This window comes from Zingiber officinale, chromosome 1B (genome assembly GCF_018446385.1).
Source record: "Zingiber officinale cultivar Zhangliang chromosome 1B, Zo_v1.1, whole genome shotgun sequence".
NCBI lineage: Eukaryota > Viridiplantae > Streptophyta > Magnoliopsida > Zingiberales > Zingiberaceae > Zingiber > Zingiber officinale.
The window spans coordinates 106231124-106250886 of NC_055986.1; the positions used below are offsets into that span (position 1 = coordinate 106231124).

General features: G+C 36.7%; 1 protein-coding gene across 2 annotated transcripts; it reads right to left on the minus strand.

Annotated features, from left to right (window-relative positions):
- Positions 1 to 233: 233 nt before the first annotated feature.
- LOC121984906 (probable protein S-acyltransferase 22) lies at positions 234 to 1356 on the minus strand. Of its 2 annotated transcripts, none has more exons than XM_042538115.1 (4): positions 1003 to 1356; positions 854 to 925; positions 504 to 632; positions 234 to 407 (listed from the first exon to the last, which is right to left on the minus strand). In XM_042538115.1, exons 1-4 carry the CDS (start codon positions 1126 to 1128, stop codon positions 255 to 257), a joined length of 480 nt encoding a protein of 159 aa, XP_042394049.1. In that variant the 5' UTR covers positions 1129 to 1356; the 3' UTR covers positions 234 to 254. The 2 variants fall into 2 exon arrangements, 1 of the variants encoding a protein (XP_042394049.1); XR_006113032.1 differs by having other exon boundaries at positions 240 to 407; positions 504 to 691; positions 1003 to 1056.
- Between the last annotated feature and the right edge of the window lie 18407 nt (positions 1357 to 19763).

A 19763-nucleotide genomic window follows, 5' to 3' on the forward strand; every position in this document is an offset into this window, starting at 1 on the left:
TCCATGTAGAGTAGCATGAGCTAGTTAAAGTGTCAATTTTCTCCAGAATTGATGAATAAACAACACCATATCGTTCAAATTCTACTATTTGTTTTCCACTATGGAAAATCTATCAGTTAAATAACAAGCTGTAATAGTTCAGTTGGATAATAAGTTTCAGTAATGCTCAGTGTATGGATGAATGCAAAGAATTTGAAAATATAAAAGATATATTCCTTGAAATAGAGATATTTGACCGGATACATAGGTTTGTTTTATATAAATGTAGGAGCTGTGTAACTGGTAGTGTTTGCTGTGTCACAAGTAGAAATATGAAAGTAGTGTACCTTTTTTATTAAAAGAATATGGAAGAAGAAAAGTTGTGCAACTGGAAGAGTAGCAACCATGGCTAATAAAGTGCACACAGCCTGCATTATAGAGACATTATCAAATTAGTATCAGAACCTTGAAAAATCCTCATTATGATGTGTGATTTTCATTCATTTTCTCTTCTGAGTACTCACCACCACAATGATAAAGGGTGCCAAGGAAAAGCTACTACCCAGCTTTGAAACAATTTCAGCAGAAAATCTCCTTCTCTCAACAAAACACAGTATCAGCACAAGCATCCCAACAGCCCACTGCAGAATAAGCTGGCCCAAGGTGCACAAAGCATGGAGACCAATCAATAGTCAATCAGAATGAAAAGGACCTGACATAAAATGCATTCTATGTATCAGGTCCTTCACGTACTAAGAAAATAGTATCTTCTAAGTTGATGCACACAGATGATAAATCTACACTAAGAAAATAGTGTCAATCACTATGATTAATGAATACAACTATTGGAATGGTAGGAAATATTTGTGCTTACCAAGAGAAGAGCAAACACCATGAGGATGAAGAACCTTTTGTAATTTTTTCTTCCTATGCAGTTATTGATCCACTACAAGGAAAGATGAATACTGCATATTACTACAAGATAACAAAACATATAAGGTTGTGAATGGAGAAAACCCTCACCCTGCAATGATGATCAAAGCCATCAACGCATTTGTCACAGACTCTACAATGCTTACTATATTTTAGAACCTGCAATACAAACAGATAGAAATCATTAGAGAAAAACCAAGTTAATATAAAGCACATAAGAACTTTATTTTCTTGAAAAGATTGTGTGGCTCATCGTAAATGAGATCTCTATCACCTTTCTCCCTAATAACCAATATTCTGAATTATCCATCTTTTATGGTTATGCATTTGTCCAAAGGCCATCTGATCAAGCAATCAAAAAAAGTAAATTACTCATCTTACTGTCCTATTCTTTTTAAGACATCCTACCACACCACATGAGAAGCACCCACATTGTTTTGGTTAGCCTAGAAATTTGCAACTTATCACCTCGAATCCCAACGGTGGCATCACTCTGAATTATTGCACAACTTTTCCATCCATAGCAATCCAAACATCAGAACACGAAATGGCGAAGAAATATTACCTTAGTTAAGATGGAAGATTAAAAGTATTGATCAGGAAGAGACCAACAACTTTAGAAGCCTCGAAGTTTTAAATTTTGTCCATGCTGGTTGGCACAGGGAAAAAAAATTCATTCCATCTGCCAACTGGCACACGAAAAAGAACAAAACTGAAGTGTTCCTCTTTGTCGGTTGAAACCTACTATGTCACCTCATTGCCAATTGAAACCCACTGCATCCCCTCACGAGCAGTCTTCTGAACAGCCACCCACCGGATGAGGCCAATAGCTTTGAATGCCTTAAACACATGGTTTTAGATCTTGTTTGTGTCACTTAACATGGCCAATATATATGCTTGGAGAAGATGACTTGTTTCAGAAGCTTTTTAGATCAAAGATACGAAGATGACTAGAGGATCTGGCTTTTTGACTTGAAGCTGGTTCAAAGAAGACAAATCAAATATACAAATACTAAGATGAAAGCATAATGAAGTAGTTAACTTTTTCTACTTTACCTGATTATAAGATCTATAGCTTCTTGCTCAGTATTTTGCTGCACGAGTAATTATTAGAAAAACAAACCCAATAGTGGAACAAAAGCTAGATAAAGAAACTAGATAATTTACACTGACAGAACTTTACAGAATAACATATAATACAGTGCTTTGTACTTGCATATTAATCCAGAAAACATCCTTTCACCTAAGTGACAATTTTTCCAAAACATCATCATTCACAAAACATCATAATTCACTAAAAATTTTCACAAGTTTTTAAACTTCAGTGACAACTTTTCTTTGGGGTCAACTGCTCAAGGTCGATCTGGTAACTATGCACTGCATCAAAAAAATTGGCATTAACTATGATTCCACCAAAAACCACCATTCCATGAACTTAAATCTAAATAGAATTATGGCAACTATCATTCCATACCTATTCATAAATATGATCTTGTATGCACTCCGCCAACTCGGACCGAACCTCATCAATTTGTTCACGAGAGTACCCTTTTTTTGTGAACTGTGAGCATACACAATTTATGTTAATGGAAAAAATAATCAACACTGATCACTTTGCAATTTTAAATAGTTTATGTCAAATAATTTGAGATAAGCTAAATAATGTTACTATTGATTGCAGCGAATCTCTCTCAATAGTCTCAACTTCTTCAATAATTTCTCTCATAAAGCGCATCACAAAAAAACCACATTGTTTCGCATCCGGTTGTTGAGGAGCCTATATATAGTAATTAGAGTCAAATTGTTAATGAAAATTATACACATTACAATATATGTTAAACAAAAGTACACATACCTTAACTACTTCCCACTTAACATTTTTCCTACCTTTCCTTCCCTTGGTTGAATTAAACAATTTTAAGGCCCTTCATACGTTAAGAATATTTGTTAAATAAGATTTTTATTATAATAAATATTTACTAAAAGAAATCTGAACTCACATTTCCATTACGTATTTTGAATCATCATCACGAATGCGGCAACTTAGGGAATCCAGCAGGTAAATAGCATCCTTGTAAGGTTCAATAACACTAAGATTCCAATGGAAACTAGGCAAATACATAGGATTAGATCATAAAATTGAATAAATTATCAAAAGGAAGCAATTGAAAGTGATGTTTTACTTCTTGCTTACCCGACATTACATGGCACTAACACTAGTTGATCTGTTGATGCACTTGTCAGCTTATCTGCTAAAAGAGTTGCCCTTTGATTCAGGGTTTCAAGCTTAACTGATTTGTCTTGTGCCGTTTTTGCCAGATATGGGAGTTTGTGAGGATTTATAAATCTGAATTTCTTTGTCTTGGTATCTTTCACCATCTTTTTATACAGACACCTATCATTGCAAAGAAAAAAAATATTTAGATACTAAATAATAAAATTTAGATACCAAACACTCATAATAAGTTGGAAAAAATAATGATCACTCATAACACTAAGTTATGGCTGATGATAGTAACATCCATACATGAGAACTTACTATGAACAGTCTTGCATATTAAACATACCAGAAATGTATACATGCAAATTCTTTTATTTCTTGAGGACAAGCACATTTAAGATACTTAAAAATATACAAGAAAAAAGATATGAGCAAAGTACTTCCTGTCTAGAAGAACAAATGGCAGAGGCAAACATTAAGGGCCGGTTGAAAATGAATGAGCTATATTTATGTAAAGTGTACCACATCAATTGATATTAGTAAACCTCTCAATAGAAATGATGAACTATTAACTTAATGAGAATAACATGGTATGAGAAAATTACTAGAAGTTGAATTTTTCAAGAGTAAACTTGTTCACACAACAATATTAGTAAACTTCTTGCAGTTCAAATCAGGGATTTTCTGTCTTGCTAGATATTAGAATTTCCCAGCAAACATAAAGCAATGCAGTAATTTCCCAGCATAAGTAAAGCAATGCAGTTGCAACCGAGAAAATAATATTTAGATACTAAATAATAAAATTTACTAACAAAACAATCATGTGGATTAAAAAATAATGATCACTCATAATAAATTGGTGAAATTGTAACAATAAACCATAATAAGTTGCTAAAATTGGGAAGCAAACATGTGATGAAAAAGTTGCTGAAATTGCTTAAATAAACTTACTTACCATATGTAGGCAACGATCAAATTTCCTGAAATTGCCTCCAAATGATACAAAGAATTGATGTCCTCAAGGTCAAGAAAAAGTTCACAATCTTCATCAAACACTTCATTATCTAAGCACATTGATATACATTTTCCTCCATCTAGAGCATGCTTACTGTAACAATATAACATATGTAATGCTCTTGGGACACTTGTTGACAAAGTAGGTTTTGATTTTTTTCGTTCAAACTTCTTCCTTCTAGGCTTCTAATAATTTCAAATATAAACAAGTTAGATAGCTAGGTTGAATAATAATAAAGTGGCAATATAATTAGAAATATAATAATAAAGTGACAATATAATTAGAAATATAATATCTCATATACCTCATCTTGCTTCACAATCTGCTGTTCAGGCCAAGCCACAACAGTTCCTATGGCATCACCAATTACTTCACATTCACTTGGAATTGGATATGGCAAAGGAGCGGATTTGTCCACTGCTTGATCAATGGAGACTCGAATGCAATTCTTGGGAAATGGAATACCATGAAGCATTTTTTCCATGCCATTGAAACAAACAATTGTACCATATGCAGCAATATTTGAGCAAGATTCCAATGTCAATGCAACTGATTGACCCTAAAATATTAAAAAAAAAACATGTTGATTATATTTAGTTTATAATGCTATAATAATAATGAATATCACTATAACTTGTATTTTACCTGTAAAACTTCGTCTTTACCCACAATCTGTACGTCATCTTCTTCAATATTCTTCTGATGAAACTTCACCGAGCAACTGCCTTTGTCATCAATTGAATTGTCCCATGCACCCCTTTTATGCATTAATGCTTCAAGTTTTTGGATGCGTACATCTTGTTCTAAAATTTGCATCTTCGCCTCCTTCAGCTCCCTTTTATGCTCAGCGATTATATCTAGGGTAACATCATATTTCTTCCTTGTTCTACCAACATTGAAATAGATTGTTGGGTTGATATGACCTCCGATACCCCGGACACGCCCAGAATATTCCTGAGTTTCAAGTGCCTTGGTAAGAATATCCTCTTTTGCTCCTTCGCATTGCAACTTACCCTCCCTCTTTTGCTGTATATATTCATCCTGTAATGCAACATTAAAAAGAATTATCAGTACTTTACCAAGGATAATTACCAAGGATATGCAATATTGGTTTAAAAAATACTGATGTCCAGGCCGGTTCTTCCCGTGATAGCTCAAGTCAAGTGCTTAGTAAGTCATATTGAACAAATATGAAGTTGACTTTGAAATATTTTTTCCTTTTTTGGCATTCAATCATATATTTACTTCTGCACAGTTCTAAAAAAGGCACATATTTGATTGAGCAATTGACTACAAGTTTAATAAAATGACAAAATTTTAATAAATTTTCACTACACAAACCCATAAAGAGAGGACCACCACATAATTGAAGCTAATTGTCTGGAGTTGCAGGAAAGAATAATCAAAAGTAAAGTTGTTCCCAACCTCTCAAGTTCCGATTCATGAATCTTATGCTTTAATTCAAACTAAAACAGCACAAAGAGAATGCTCAAGGAGACAAGGAGCTTTATTTGTCACCAATCAAGTGGGAAAACATAATAGAAGCTTCAGAGCAGTGGTCTGGGGAACAACTTTACTGGCCCTTGGGTTACTGAAGCTTACAAATTGCTTACTGCCAAGAACGTTTCAAACCTGGTTGATTTATCTGCATCTATTCTATAGAAACTCTAGCTATCACCTCTAAGTTCTCAATGCATTCACCATTAATTGATTGCAGCAAAAGGAAACCACTGCATGTAATAGACTTTTCGACTTGATCTCTTCTCCAAGTAAGAACATTTCAAACCTAGATACCTAGTAAATCCACATCTATTCTATATAAACCCGTCACCTCTAAGCTCTCAATGCATTCATTCACCATTTACTTCCTCAATACATGCTCTAGTACTGAGAATTCAAGCTATGCAAGGAATGGCTGTTAAACTCCTCATTGCACTGCTTGCCTTGGCTTCCTCACGCAAAGGGTATGCATGCATGCAACTTTACTCTCGAAAACGGCAAGGTTTCTTGAAGTCATTATCAGAAGAACATGAAAATTTACTTACAATCTTGTGTACTGTGTCCACCAAATCTTCACCTTCAAACTCTCCTCCTTTGTTGGCGCGTCCTTTCTTCCACATAATAGCTCTATTGATGTCATTATCATCACATAATTCAGTCCCCTACAACAAAGAAAAATCAAATAACAAATGTGAAATAATTTAATGTGAATCAATTAGAGGGTTCTTAGAGGAAATATATTTTAAAAATACTTACAATTTCTTCAGCAAAGCGTGCATACCCTTTGCGTGAGAGTCGATGAGGATATCTATTTTTTTTCCTTCGCTCTTTTTGTTGATCACTGAGTTTCTAGTTATTTCAAACAGGCGACATATCAAATTTGAATAATACATAATGAATTATGATCGAATAGTTTCAAAAGAAAAAAATTTAGAATCTTACAATGAAATCTTCAGAAATGCGACTAATGACAAACGCACGCCAATCTTCTCTTGTAATTTCAAAGCCAACAAGTGGCTCATTCAACTCCTCAGGTTTGTCACGCCTGCTTAAAATAAATTTTTGGGTGAGATGGGTCTTGTATTGCCTCCACTTACTGTTTGCAGACCTCAAACATCCCTTTTTCCACTTTGAGTCAACATTATAAATCAACTGTACATCAAATAAGTGGAAAACATTAATAAGATTAATTAAGACAAACATAAAATATATCTATCATTAGTAGTGAAATATTATAATTGTTAAAACATGCTAACTTGCTTACATTGACTGATTCCCATATTAATTCTTTGACAGCAATTGGGACTTGCTTCCATGTCTTGTATTTAATATTAACCTTTTGCCGAGCCAAGACACCAATGTAACTTTGCATGGCTACAGCAGCTGGTCCTATCGGTTGTCCAAAATTATTGAATGACACCTCATTTCTAATACCTTGCATTCTTTGCTTTGTAATCTTATCCAACTGTGTGCGACCTCTAGAAGTTCTTGAGGAGATAGTGTCTTTGGAATCCAACACTTTATCACCCTCGCAACTCTCTTCACGGGCAGCTGTAATGACTTCTTTACCCTTGTCCAACTTTGCAAGTTGCCCTATTCTCTTACTCTTTCTAGTAGAATCCATTGATCTGTAACAACTTAGACTGATCAACATAAGTTTAGTTAGAAACATGCATAAACTCACAGCAAGATGATATATTTACACCAACAAATTCACAACAGTATGAAAAAAAATAAAAGATAAAAGCAGAAACTTGCAGCAACATCACAACATATCTGATTTGAATTAAAGTGAGGAATATAACATATTAATATTGTCCACAAATTCATCCTCATAGGTAAATTGTTTACACACTTATATTCAAAAGCAAAAATTCAGCAATTAAATATTGTCAATCCAACTTCCATCACAGTCTTCACGAATACATGGTGGTTCATTATCATCTTCTCCGTCAATATCCATTGATGGTAACCCCCTACTAAAACATTGATAGTGGATAGCAGTGTCCTCTAACTCTTCGCCCTTTAGGTATTCAAAGTAGTCTCTGTTTGGTGTTGCAAGTACAACACTCCATAAAGGATCTTCAGGATCTTCAATGTAAAATACTTGCTTTGCTTGGCTTGCCAGGATAAAAGCGTCAGATTTGAATCCAAGTCTATTGAGGTTTACCAATGTGAAACCAAGATCATCTACTTTAATGTCGTTATTATGCTCCACCCAATTACATTTAAACATTGGAAGTTGAAATTTATGGTAATCAACTACCCATATTTCTTCTATAACTCCATAAAAAACCATATCTGACACAATAGGATTTTTATCCTTTGCACTTGCAACTTGCATTGTCTTTGCAACTAAGCTGACTCCGGAGTTTTGAACAACTCGTATAGCATCACGCTCTTTTGTAGCATAAGTAACCCCATCAATCAAATAGCTAGAGTATTTTAGTACTTGCTTGTTAGGCCATGAGCTATCCACATCAATCTTTCTGAAACTTGATGAGTGGAATGGTCAACTACATCAACAACCTAAATTTTTATGCAATAAATTTTAATTATGCATAAATATGAAAATGAATGTATGCCAATATGTAATACTAAAGAAACTTACACGATCACGCAACCAAGTAATAAACGTTCGATTATGCTCATCTTGTAACCACTTCTTGGACTTAGCCTTACGAGGAAATCTTGCATTCAAATACGTCATGTGTTCCCTAATCAAATTATTTGGTATAAATAAACCAACAGAATGTAAGCAAACCACATTAAAATATTAATAAGTTAGATACATTACTCGATATAGAGATCAATCTCAACATCATTTGCCAATACATAACGATGTGCTTGCGTCAACTCATCGTGAGTAGTGGAGTAGACTACTGCACCTGATAAAGGCTTAGTAAGTTCTATTTGTCGATGACTTGATGGGATCCCAATTGTGTGCACACTAGACAGATAGTCCGAGCAAAATTCAACAACCTCTTGAGAATATAAGATTCACCATACACCCTTCAGGTCGATTGCGATTTCGCACATAACCTTTCAAAATCTTCATGTATCTTTCAAATGGATACATATACCTATACCAAACCGGTCCACACAGTTTCACCTCCCGCACAAGATGAACACTTAAATGAATCATTATATCAAAAATGAAGGGGAAATACTTTTCAAGTAAACACAATATTGTCACAATCTCTCTTTGCATATCATCCATCCTTGAAACATCTATCACTTTATTACATAACACATTGAAGAAGAAACACAAGCGAGTGATAGTGTCTCTAACATGTTTGGGCAAAACACCACGTATCGCCACAGAAGCAATTGTTGCATTAAAGCGTGGTAGTCGTGTGACTTAAGGCCAATAAGTTTTAAGTCCTTCAACGACACGAGGTTTTTAACATTAGATGAGTAACATGATGGAAGTTGTATTCCAAACAAAGAATTCAAAATCTTTCTTTTCTCATCCTTACTAAGTGTATAACAGTCTGCTGGCAAAAATGTTTTCTTCTCCCCCATCCTTGGTGCCAAATCTGTCCTCACATTCATTTCCAAAAGGTCTAATCTCGCTGCTACTCCATCCTTTGTTTTTCCTGGAATATCAAGTAACGTTCGATAAGACTTTCACAAATATTCTTTTCAATGTGCATCACATCAAGAACATGTCGAATGTATAGATGTTTCCAATCTGAAGTTCAAAGAAAATTGATTTTTTTTCAAGCATGATTTTACATCATCATTCGACTGAGACTTTCTACTCATTTTTCCCCAATGACAATTAATTCTTTCAACTCTTTCAAAAACTTCATCGCCACTTAATGGTTTTGGAGCAGGGTTAAATTCTTGGTTCCCATTAAATGCCTTCCGTTGCCTTCGATAAGGATGAGTTGCAGGTAGAAACCTTCTATGACCTGTATAAGACATTTTCCTACTATGCTTCAACCTTGTTGAATAGGTATCTTCACCACAAATAGGACATGCATGATATCCTTTCACAATGCATCGTGACATGTTCCCATATGCAGGAAAATCATTGATCGTCCATAATAAGATAGCCCTAAGCATAAAAGTTTCTTGGCGATATGCATCATATGCTTCGACACCTATATCCCATAAGCATTTTAAGTCATCAATTAGAGGTGCTAAGTAAACATCAATATCATTTCCCGGCTGTTTGGGACCAGAAATTAACAATGTGAGCATCATAAATTTTCTCTTCATACACAACCATGGAGGAAGATTATAAGTAATCATTAAAACTGGCCAACAACTATATGCAGAACTCATTAAACCATGAGGATTCATCCCATCAGCTGATATAGCCAATCTGAGATTTCTTGCCTCAATACCAAAATCTGGCCATTTGCGATCAACTATTTTCCAAGAAGGTGTATCAGCTGGATGGCGTAAATATCCATCACAAAGTCTTTTTTCGGCATGCCAAGTCAACTCCTTAGATATCTCTTTATTCCAAAACATTCTTTGAAATCTTGGAATAGGGGGGAAGTACCACAAAACCTTGGCAGGAATTCCTTCATTTATCATATTTTTTTTTCCCAACTTCCACCTTGACATCCCGCAAGTAGGGCAATTAGTTAAATCCTCATACTCCTTCCGGTATAAGATACAATCATTAGGACAAGCGTGAATTTTTACATAATCCATCCCTAATGCAGATAAGCTTTTCTTTGCATCATACAGAGATAAAGGCAATTTATTGTCATCTGGAAGTATTTCTCCTAACAAACTGAGTAGGTCAGTGAAACTTTTATCACTCCAACTATATTTGGCCTTCAAGTTGAATAATTTCACAATTGCAGATAACCTTGTAAATTTAGTGCATCCCGGATATAAAGGTGTCTCGGCATCTTCAAGAAGCTTATTGAATTGGGTTGGATTCTCAGCATAACTATCATATGCATCATGAACCATATTTATTGGTTCCTCACGAACATATTCATTTGGCCCTACTTGGTCACTTTCATTTTGTGAAATCCCTATCGTAGATCTTTCGCCGTGCCATATCCATGTATGATATGTCATATCTATACCGTTACAATACAGATGTGCCCTGATAGTTTGTATATTTTTCTTCTTTAGATTGCCACATTTTGCACATGGGCAAGATATTCCCATATTCGGATCATTAGTGTTTTCCATTGCAAATTGCAAGAAAGACTCAACTCCATTCTCATATTCACGTGATAGTCTATCCTTTGACATCCAATCTTTGTCCATTCTTTATAACTAATCAATCAACAATGAGCTAATACCTAAAAATATTAACACAAACAATAGTGTGAAACTATAACAAAATATTTAAACAATTAATCAAAATTGTATTTCTACCTGAAAATTTTTGACCATACAGGTTTCTCATCAAAATGCAATCCCAATAGCAATTTTCTCACTTGGGGAGATAACCTAGTTATCTATATTATCCATATGTACATGTTTGTTAGAGTCTACGTATAGGTAGTTAGGTACTTTTGCCTTGGTATAAATTGTAGAGTCATATAATATTGGAGCATTCACCAAAACATATTCTCTATTGAAACATGTTAACCTTTAGTTGAAAAATGAAACCATTCCAGGAAAATGCTTGAATTATAACTTATAATAAGCAACTTTGTTTCTTTAGCACTTGAGAATCTGCAACTTCCTCAAAGGGACATCAACATAAGCAACTCAATGCAATAGTGCATGATGTATTAAATCATACTTAAGCCATTAAGCTCTTAGAAGGCAAGTGACATAAATATAACAATAGTAGTTGATATAAATTCAACAAACTGAGTAGGCACAAGTCACTGCCCAGAATTAAGATGAGATAATGCAGAACACAAGTTTTAGATACAATAAAAATGAGAGATATTCTCTGCGCATTAAGGGTACACAATAAAAATAATAGTAGAATAACACTAGAGATTGATTAATTTCAAGCTGCACATTATACCTGACGACAAAGAAAGGCTGGAATGTGAATAATATCTGCAACTTGGCCAACAGCTTCACACTGAATTTGAGAAAAAAGGATAGCATGTTATATGCTTCATGCTATTTTTAAGGATTAATACCTACTGCCAAAGTCTATAGCTAAACGTTTAAAAATTCCAGATTAAATCATGAGAAAATACAATCAGGGGAGGGGGAAAATTGATGCAGTATGAATCCGGCAAAATGGCTAGTTCGGAAAATAATCAAAAATAAACAAAATCTTATTCTAGAGGGATGGAAGAAATTTTACCTTTCTTTCTTCCGTTCCTCCTACTCTCGAATCTGCTCTGCGAGGAAGGAACTAAGATCGAAGGGTTCAGAGGAGTTGAGGAGCCGTGAGAAGATTAGGAAGGGTAAGCTGACTTTGATTGAGGAGATGGGGAAATGCGAGATTAGGGATCTCGACTTGGAGGAGTTGGGCCGGCGTGAGGAGTTTTGCGTGAGGAGTTTGGGTCGAGATTAGGGTTCAGAGGAGATCACGCGGCAAGGAGAGGAGAAGGCGCTCGTGGAGAGGAGAAGGCGCTCGTGGAGAGGAGAAGGAGAGGAGAAGGCACTCGTGGAGACGCCATTACGAAGGGATGAGAGAGCGAAGTCGAGAACGAGCAGTGAAGGTAAGGAAGAGCAGAGAGAGGGAGGAACAGTGAGGGCAAGAGCAAAGATATCGAGGAGCCGGATCGAAGAACCGCGTGGCAGTGCTACGGCTCCGTCGGATAGTAGAAGAAATTGAGGGATCTCGGCTCCGTCGGCTCCGCCGTGAGAAGATTAGGAAGGGTAAGCTGACTTTGATTGAGGAGATGGGGAAATGCGAGATTAGGGATCTCGACTTGGAGGAGTTGGGCCGGCGTGAGGAGTTTTGCGTGAGGAGTTTGGGTCGAGATTAGGGTTCAGAGGAGATCACGCGGCAAGGAGAGGAGAAGGCGCTCGTGGAGAGGAGAAGGCGCGCGTGGAGAGGAGTGGAGAGGAGAAGGCGCTCGTGGAGAGGAGAAGGAGAGGAGAAGGCACTCGTGGAGAGGAGTGGTGAGGAGAAGGCGCGCGCGCGTTGAGGGTTTAGAGTTTAGCAAAGCGAGGGCTGCGAATTTATTTTAAGTGAGTTTAGGGGAAACATACACAACACTTTAAAAAACGTTTTTTAAAAAAATGTTGTCTTTGACCATAAACAACAACACTAAAGACAACACTTCATTAAAAACCGTTGTCTTTAGTAAAAAGTAAATACCATAGACAACGCTTTTCACTAAAAGCGTTGTAAAACAAAGAACGACAACGTTTTTATTAAAAAGCGTTGTCTATTGGGTGTTGTTGAATGCAAAAATTCTTGTAGTGTTAACTTAATCTGACTAACCAAGTGAAAGCTACTATCTTCTGATAGTTAGTTAGTACCTAATTGGTTAGACAGCTGGTTAGAGTTAAGTATCAAGTTCAGGGGGAGAATTAACTCAAAATTTTGTGTGTTTGAAAAATGCTTTTTAAAACCTAACCTATTTTTGAACATTGATTTACAAAAAGTTAAATTTAACTAAGTATTTGAAAAAATGTGAAACTTTAATCTCACCTAATTTTCAAACCTGATTTGAAAAGTTAACTATTTCCAAATTTAGCTTTTATCAAATTAGCCTTAAAAATTAATTTTTGACAAAAACTTTTTTCTTGAAAAATTACTTAATTTTTTTTTATTTGAAAAATCAAAGTTGAAAAAAAATTTACCTTTTTTAAAAGTAAATGTTACTTAAACATAAAAAGTAATTTTGAAAAACCTATTTTGAAAATTTCCACACGCTTGAGAGTTAAACTTGATTAACTTTAAATCTATACTTTTCAAAACTCAACCTGTCTCCCCGAAGTCAACTTGACTATTTTTTTGGTGTTAAAAATTGCACTCTTATCTTTCAAATTTTGAACCAAACTTAGATATCTTTCAAAATTTGATTACCTGTTACAGTAACTCTTCACTATGATTTTTTACCTTTGTTCATTTTTTTGATGAATGCCAAAGGGGGAGGAGGGTTAGGTGGTTAAGTTAGCTAAACCAATTTGAAAACACAAACTAACTTTAAAACCACACAAATGCATTGTTTCTTGCATATGCTTTCACTAACTTAACCAGGTTGTCATTCCATCAAAAAGGGGGAGATTGTTGGTGCGGCTAGCACTAAAGATTTAACCCAGGTTTTGATGAATGACAAATAGGTTAAGTTAGTCTTGTTGTTGTCTGACACTTTGATCGAGTGTGCAGGAGAAGTCCAGACAGGTCGACGGGCTGACCGGATGTCTGGCACGAAGTCCAGCTAGGTCAACGGGCTGACCGGATAGCTGGCGAGAAGTCCAAGCGAGTCGACGGGCTGACCGGACGCTTGGCGAGAAGTCCAGCTAGGTCGACGGGCTGACCAGATAGCTGGCGAGAAGTCCAAGCGGGTCGACGGGCTGACCGGACGTTTGGCGAGAAGTCCAGACGGGTCGACGGGCTGACCGGACGTCTGGCAGGTAAGTGAGGGGAGTGACTGTGAGGACGCGTTCCCGGGAAGGGGACATTAGGCGTCGATCCGGCTTAGATCCATTTCGGATATCTAAGTCGAGATCGTGACTAGATTCCGTTCTCGGAAAAACGGAATCTAAGTCATACTCTTTTTATCCATCTGTTGAAATTTAACTGTGCTAACAATTTGTTTTACAGGATGTATATTTGCCTCGGACTAACCTTGTTTTGCAGGAAAAAGGAGTCTTTCTGGAACAAGGTGGTCCGGGCGCCCGGAGGGGATCCAGGCGCCCGGAAGGCGAATTTTATCCAGACAAGTCGTCACCACGTGGAGCATCTTGGTTTGAGCCGTTACGTCACACTCCAGGCGCCCGGAAGGGATCCAGGCGTCCGGAACAGCATATAAAAGAAGCCCCAGGCAGGAGCTTCAGAATCAACTTTTACTGAGAACTCTTCTACTGCTGATCTTGCTGCTCGACGTTCAAGTGCGACGTCAACTACGCTCTGACAAAAGTGCTCTTCCGGTTTTTATTTAATTTCTCTTTGTCGGTATTGCTTTATTACTAGCATTTCCTGTACTTATTCTGTAATCATATTTCGACTTGTTAGTGATTGCCCAACGAAAGTGGTCAAGGACCACGGGCCTTCGAGTAGGAGTCGTCACAGGCTCCGAACGAAGTAAAAATATCTGTGTCTATTTTATTTTTCCGCTGCGATTATACTCGTCTTTTTCGAATCGATATTCACCCCCCCCCTCTATCGAATCTAACGGTCCTACAGGTATATTGTATGATTTTTTTTTTAAAAAAAAAATTAATCTCCCTAGTTAGAAGACATTATTATTTCAAATGTGTATGTCTTATACTATGATATTTCATATATAGTCATATTGCTAGGACATAAAACACATGGTGATCAGATTATTTTGAGGGTTGTTGGTAATTGGAAAGTATTTATATATTTAGTAATTATTCTGATACTTAATCTTCTTTTTATTTATCACATATCTCATACATGATATTTTTCTATGCAGATTTATCCCAGATAGCCATCACGTCGCATCCTACATATCTAAGAGGTTTAAAGAACGATTGTCCTCATTTGGTACTACATGGAGGCTTGTAAACCAGGACATGATGGACTTCTATTATGGTGAATTCTTAGTAAGTCTTTTGAATATAAAACATATTTTGTAATTTAAAATTAATATGATATTAATCTTTAAAATATATTATTGCAGAAGAGGTATGTTTGGGAGGAGAGTCATGAGGTGAAATTTAAAAAAAAATTGGAACAACTACTGTGCTAAATTGTATAGGGGCATGTTATACAAGTAGAGGAGGAGGGGCACTAGGCCATCTGAGTTCCCTGATGCAGTTTGGGAGGCTTGGAGAGCCATTTGGGGTACCCAGTATTGGTAGTCCAATTCAGCGATTGATCAAGGCAATCAAAATTCAGAGCCTGCTGGGTCGAGCATTGAATCTACAAAGTATACTGATAGATCTCATTCTATTATAGAGCATGCCTATGACTTGGTATATTTAAAATTAAGTTATATAAAAATTTCTTATATATATATTTTTATTACTTTTAATGTACTTGCATTCTCTATACGCAAGCTGGTCAATTACAAAGACCTGCTACTTGTTGGAAGGTATTTAACAAGACTCATAAGAAGAAGGATGAGTCATTTATCGATCAATGTTCCTCAGTAATTAACATAATAATATTAACTTTCGTGAATATATTTATAAACTTTATATGGAGGTTAATAAAATTATTATTTTAACATAGGAAATAATGCCCATTAGAGTTGCACAGATGTCTCTGCCTGGGGTAGTGGAAGAGGGATCACAACCTCTTTCCACCGTTGAGGTTAATGACATTTATTATGATGTCATTGGTGGAAGGAAAAAGACCTTCCTCTATGGGTTTGACTCTCATGCCAAAGTTGTCTTTGACTAGATAAGGGCTTTAGGGATCAAGAGGCATCCTAGTTCCTCCTCCTCACCTAGTGAGGTACAGGCATTGTGGGTGGAAAATTAGGAATTGCGAACTTGACTATCATCATTAGAGGAGATGATGGTTGAGAGGGACGCAGAGGCATAGGAGATGCGAGAGTGAGAGGCTCAAACTGAGGAGATGGTTCATCATATATAAGCATTTGTAGCAATGTTCACTCTCGATTCACAGATGTCACACCCGCATCATTTGGAGTCCCAGGAGACCGAGGATTCCAACGATTCCCTTAGTGAGTAGATCATTTTGAAGTATGGTATTCTTTATCTTAGTTTTTAATTTTTCTTTGTGTTTTAGTCAAAAAATATTATTATTATTATTTTTAAATTATATACATTTCTACTTATATTATAATTTTTCATGATCTTTTTCAGATGTTGCGTATTTCTATTACCATATCTAGATATCCAAAATCTAAAGTGAGGTATGTAGGTGCAGCGGAGGCCGGTAAGAGGGGGGGTGAATTGCTATAAACAAAAATAAAACTACCTTCCTCGTTCTTTCAACTCAATTAATGCAATAGTAAATAAAATAAAGTCATAAATAAAAACAGAAACCGAATTTAACCTGGTTACAACCAAGAGGGTTGTTAATCCAGGGCAGTAAGAAAGCGCACTAAAAAAATTCTCCTTTGCTGAAGGCGGAGAAGCCTTTTACACTCTAATGGCTCGGAACTACTGCTAGGAAATGCTTACAGAGTTGAATGTAGAAGTTGTTGTAAATTCCTAGCTCCAGGGGACTTTAAATAGCCTTTAGAAATCTGATCTCGAAGGTCCAAGGCGCCTCCAATAGGGGTCCAAGGTGCCTCCAAGGGTTCAACGGATAAAACTTTATCCGCTGCGCGAACGGTCTGTTTGACTAGGCTTAAGGCGCCTTCATCAGCCTTGAAGGCGCCTTCAAGCTGAAGGCACCTTCAAGGCAGCTTGAAGGCACCTTGAGCTGTTTTATCCAGCTCAGCTTCTTTTCTTTGGCTTTCTTCAGCTTCCAACGCTCCGTTCTTTTGGGTGATTTCGGCCAACCGAAATAGGGCTCACCCGAACCCAATTTCCGGCCTTCTCCTCGAGCAGCCTTCCGTCCCGGCTTAACGTCCCTCGAATGCCGCACACGCTCTTCACGCCCACCGGAGTACTCTTCCGCAGGTCTCTCGTCCTTCGGACGCACCGAGCCCGTCGGCTTCCTTCCCGTGTCGTCCTTCTCGCTAGCTGCGTCTTCCGCTCAACTTCCTGCGCTCCTAAGCTCCTGCACACTCAGACACAGGGATCAAACACAAAGCAGGACCTAACCAACTTGGTTGATCACATCAAAACTACCACGGGGTCTAACAATCTCCCCCTTTTTGATGTGCATCAACCCAAGTTTAAGTTAGGGTTAAAATAGACATAAATAGTAATTTTAAAGGAAATTACTAAACTAACATATTTAAGCATAAATTTGAAATAAATAAAATTGCAACACAGTTTAGAAAAAATATTAAAATTTTTTATTTTTTAATTTTTCGTACTCCCCCTAAACTTGTACCTTTCTCTCCCCCTTTGATCACAGCAAAAATGGGGTTCCAACAAGTGAAAATTAAGGTAGAAAAATTCTGAGCAAAAATGAATTTTTAGAAAAAAAAATTCTAAGTTAAATTGTATTTTTTTAAAAAAAATTCTAAGCAAAAATGAATTTTTAGAATTTTACAAAAAAAATTTCTAAGTTAAACTGAATTTTTCAAAAAAAATTTCTAAGTCAGAATTTTCAAGAAAAAGTTTCTAAGAAAAAAATGGTTGATAAACTTTCAAAGCATTATTTAATTCTTGTTTTTAATGCTTTTTCAGAAAGTTAATTAAACATTTTCTTTCAATATTTTAGCTTCTAGGTCGTGGCGAGGCACTAGGCCTTCTTGGTTATTGGAGCAACAACCACTTTCTTAGACAATGCTTCCATAAAGAATTTCAATGTTTAATTTTCTCACTGTAAGCTTTTAACTAAAAGAGAAATTTAAACTAGCAATGATTTTGGAACCCAATAAAGGTTCCTTCCTACAGGGTTGGTCAAAAACTTAGGGGGTACATGATTTTTGGGCACATTTCTAAGTTGACCCTGGTGTTTTCTAATGTACCAATTTAATTTTCCATAAGTTCTTAATTTTGATTTAGGAAATTTATTTAAGCATGCATCAAATTTCAATTTTTCAAATTCTAATTTTAATTTATCATTTTCTGATTTTATACTATCGTACATCTCAAGTGGACATGCTTTTGCTAATTTCATTTTCAATTCTTTATTTTCTTTTTCGAATTCAAATAAGTTAGAAAGCGATTTAATAAATCAAAAAGATTGAGATGGGGTTAGATTGCGTACCTTACTTACCTGATCTGGTGACGCTCCCCCTTCACTGCTGCTTTCTTCTTCTGATGTTCCTCCCCCTTCATCGATGCTCATCTCTGAGCTAGACGTTTCTTCTAGCTGATGGTTAGCTAGTAGAGCTAATCCTGAGAATTCTTCGACTTCTGACTCGGAGGATGAAGAGTCGTCCCATGTCGCCTTCAGGTTTTTGTGCTTGGGTCGAGCTGGCTTCTTGCTTCTTTCCTTATCTTTCTGTTTGCTCTTCAATTTTGGGCAATCATCCTTGATGTGCCCTTCTTTGTTGCAATTGTAGCACTGGATTGTCCTTCCTTTTTGATGACGTTTACTTGACTGCGATCTAAACTTGTTAAATTTAAAAAAATTATTAAAACGTCTTACCATTAACGCAGCTTCATTTTCGTCGATTGACGCTTCGGAGTCGGGATCGTCCTTTTCAGCTCGTAGGGCAACGTTGAGGTTCGACTTCTTTACTGGTTTTTCTGCAAGTCGAGACTCGTGAAGTTCGAAAGTTGAAAACAAGTTTTCTAAACTACTTACCTCAAAGTCCTTAGAGATGTAGTAAGCATCTACTAAGGACGTCCATTCTGAAGTCCTCGGGAAGTCATTGAGCGCGTATCGGATGGAATCCCGATTGGTTACTTCTTCTCCAAGGTTCGTTAGTTGCGTTATCAGCTCCTTGATTCTCTCTTGGAGTTGCGCTACCTTCTCGCCGTTGTTCATCCGGAGGTTTGTTAGTTGTGTCCAGAGGATGTCGCGTTGCGCCAGCTTCGCTTCAGAGGTACCTTCGTGAAGCTCCAGGAATTTCTCCCAGAGATCTTTCGCCGAGTCGTAGCTTCCGATCTGACTCACCTCCTGAGGTGGCAGAACGCTGAGAAGGTGGAATTCAGCTTTTCCGTTGGCGACGAAATCGGCTTGCTCCTTCTTGCTCCACGTGTTTTCTTCTTTGTCTTTAGGAGCTGCAAAACCATATTTCATAGTAATTAAAATATCAAAGTCTGTTTTAAAGAATACCTCTATTTTTCGCTTCCATGTAGCGAAATCTCCGTCGAACTTCGGGGGATGAATGTTCGCTCCGGCCATCATCTTGATCGTAGTGCTTCAGTTGGCGGTTAGTCCTTCTGAGGCGATCAGGCTCTGATACCAATTGTAGATGCAGCGGAGGCCGGCAAGAGGGGAGTGAATTGCTGTAAACAAAAATAAAACTATCCTCCTCGTTCTTTCAACTCAATTAATGCAATAGTAAATAAAATAAAGGCAAAAATAAAAACAGA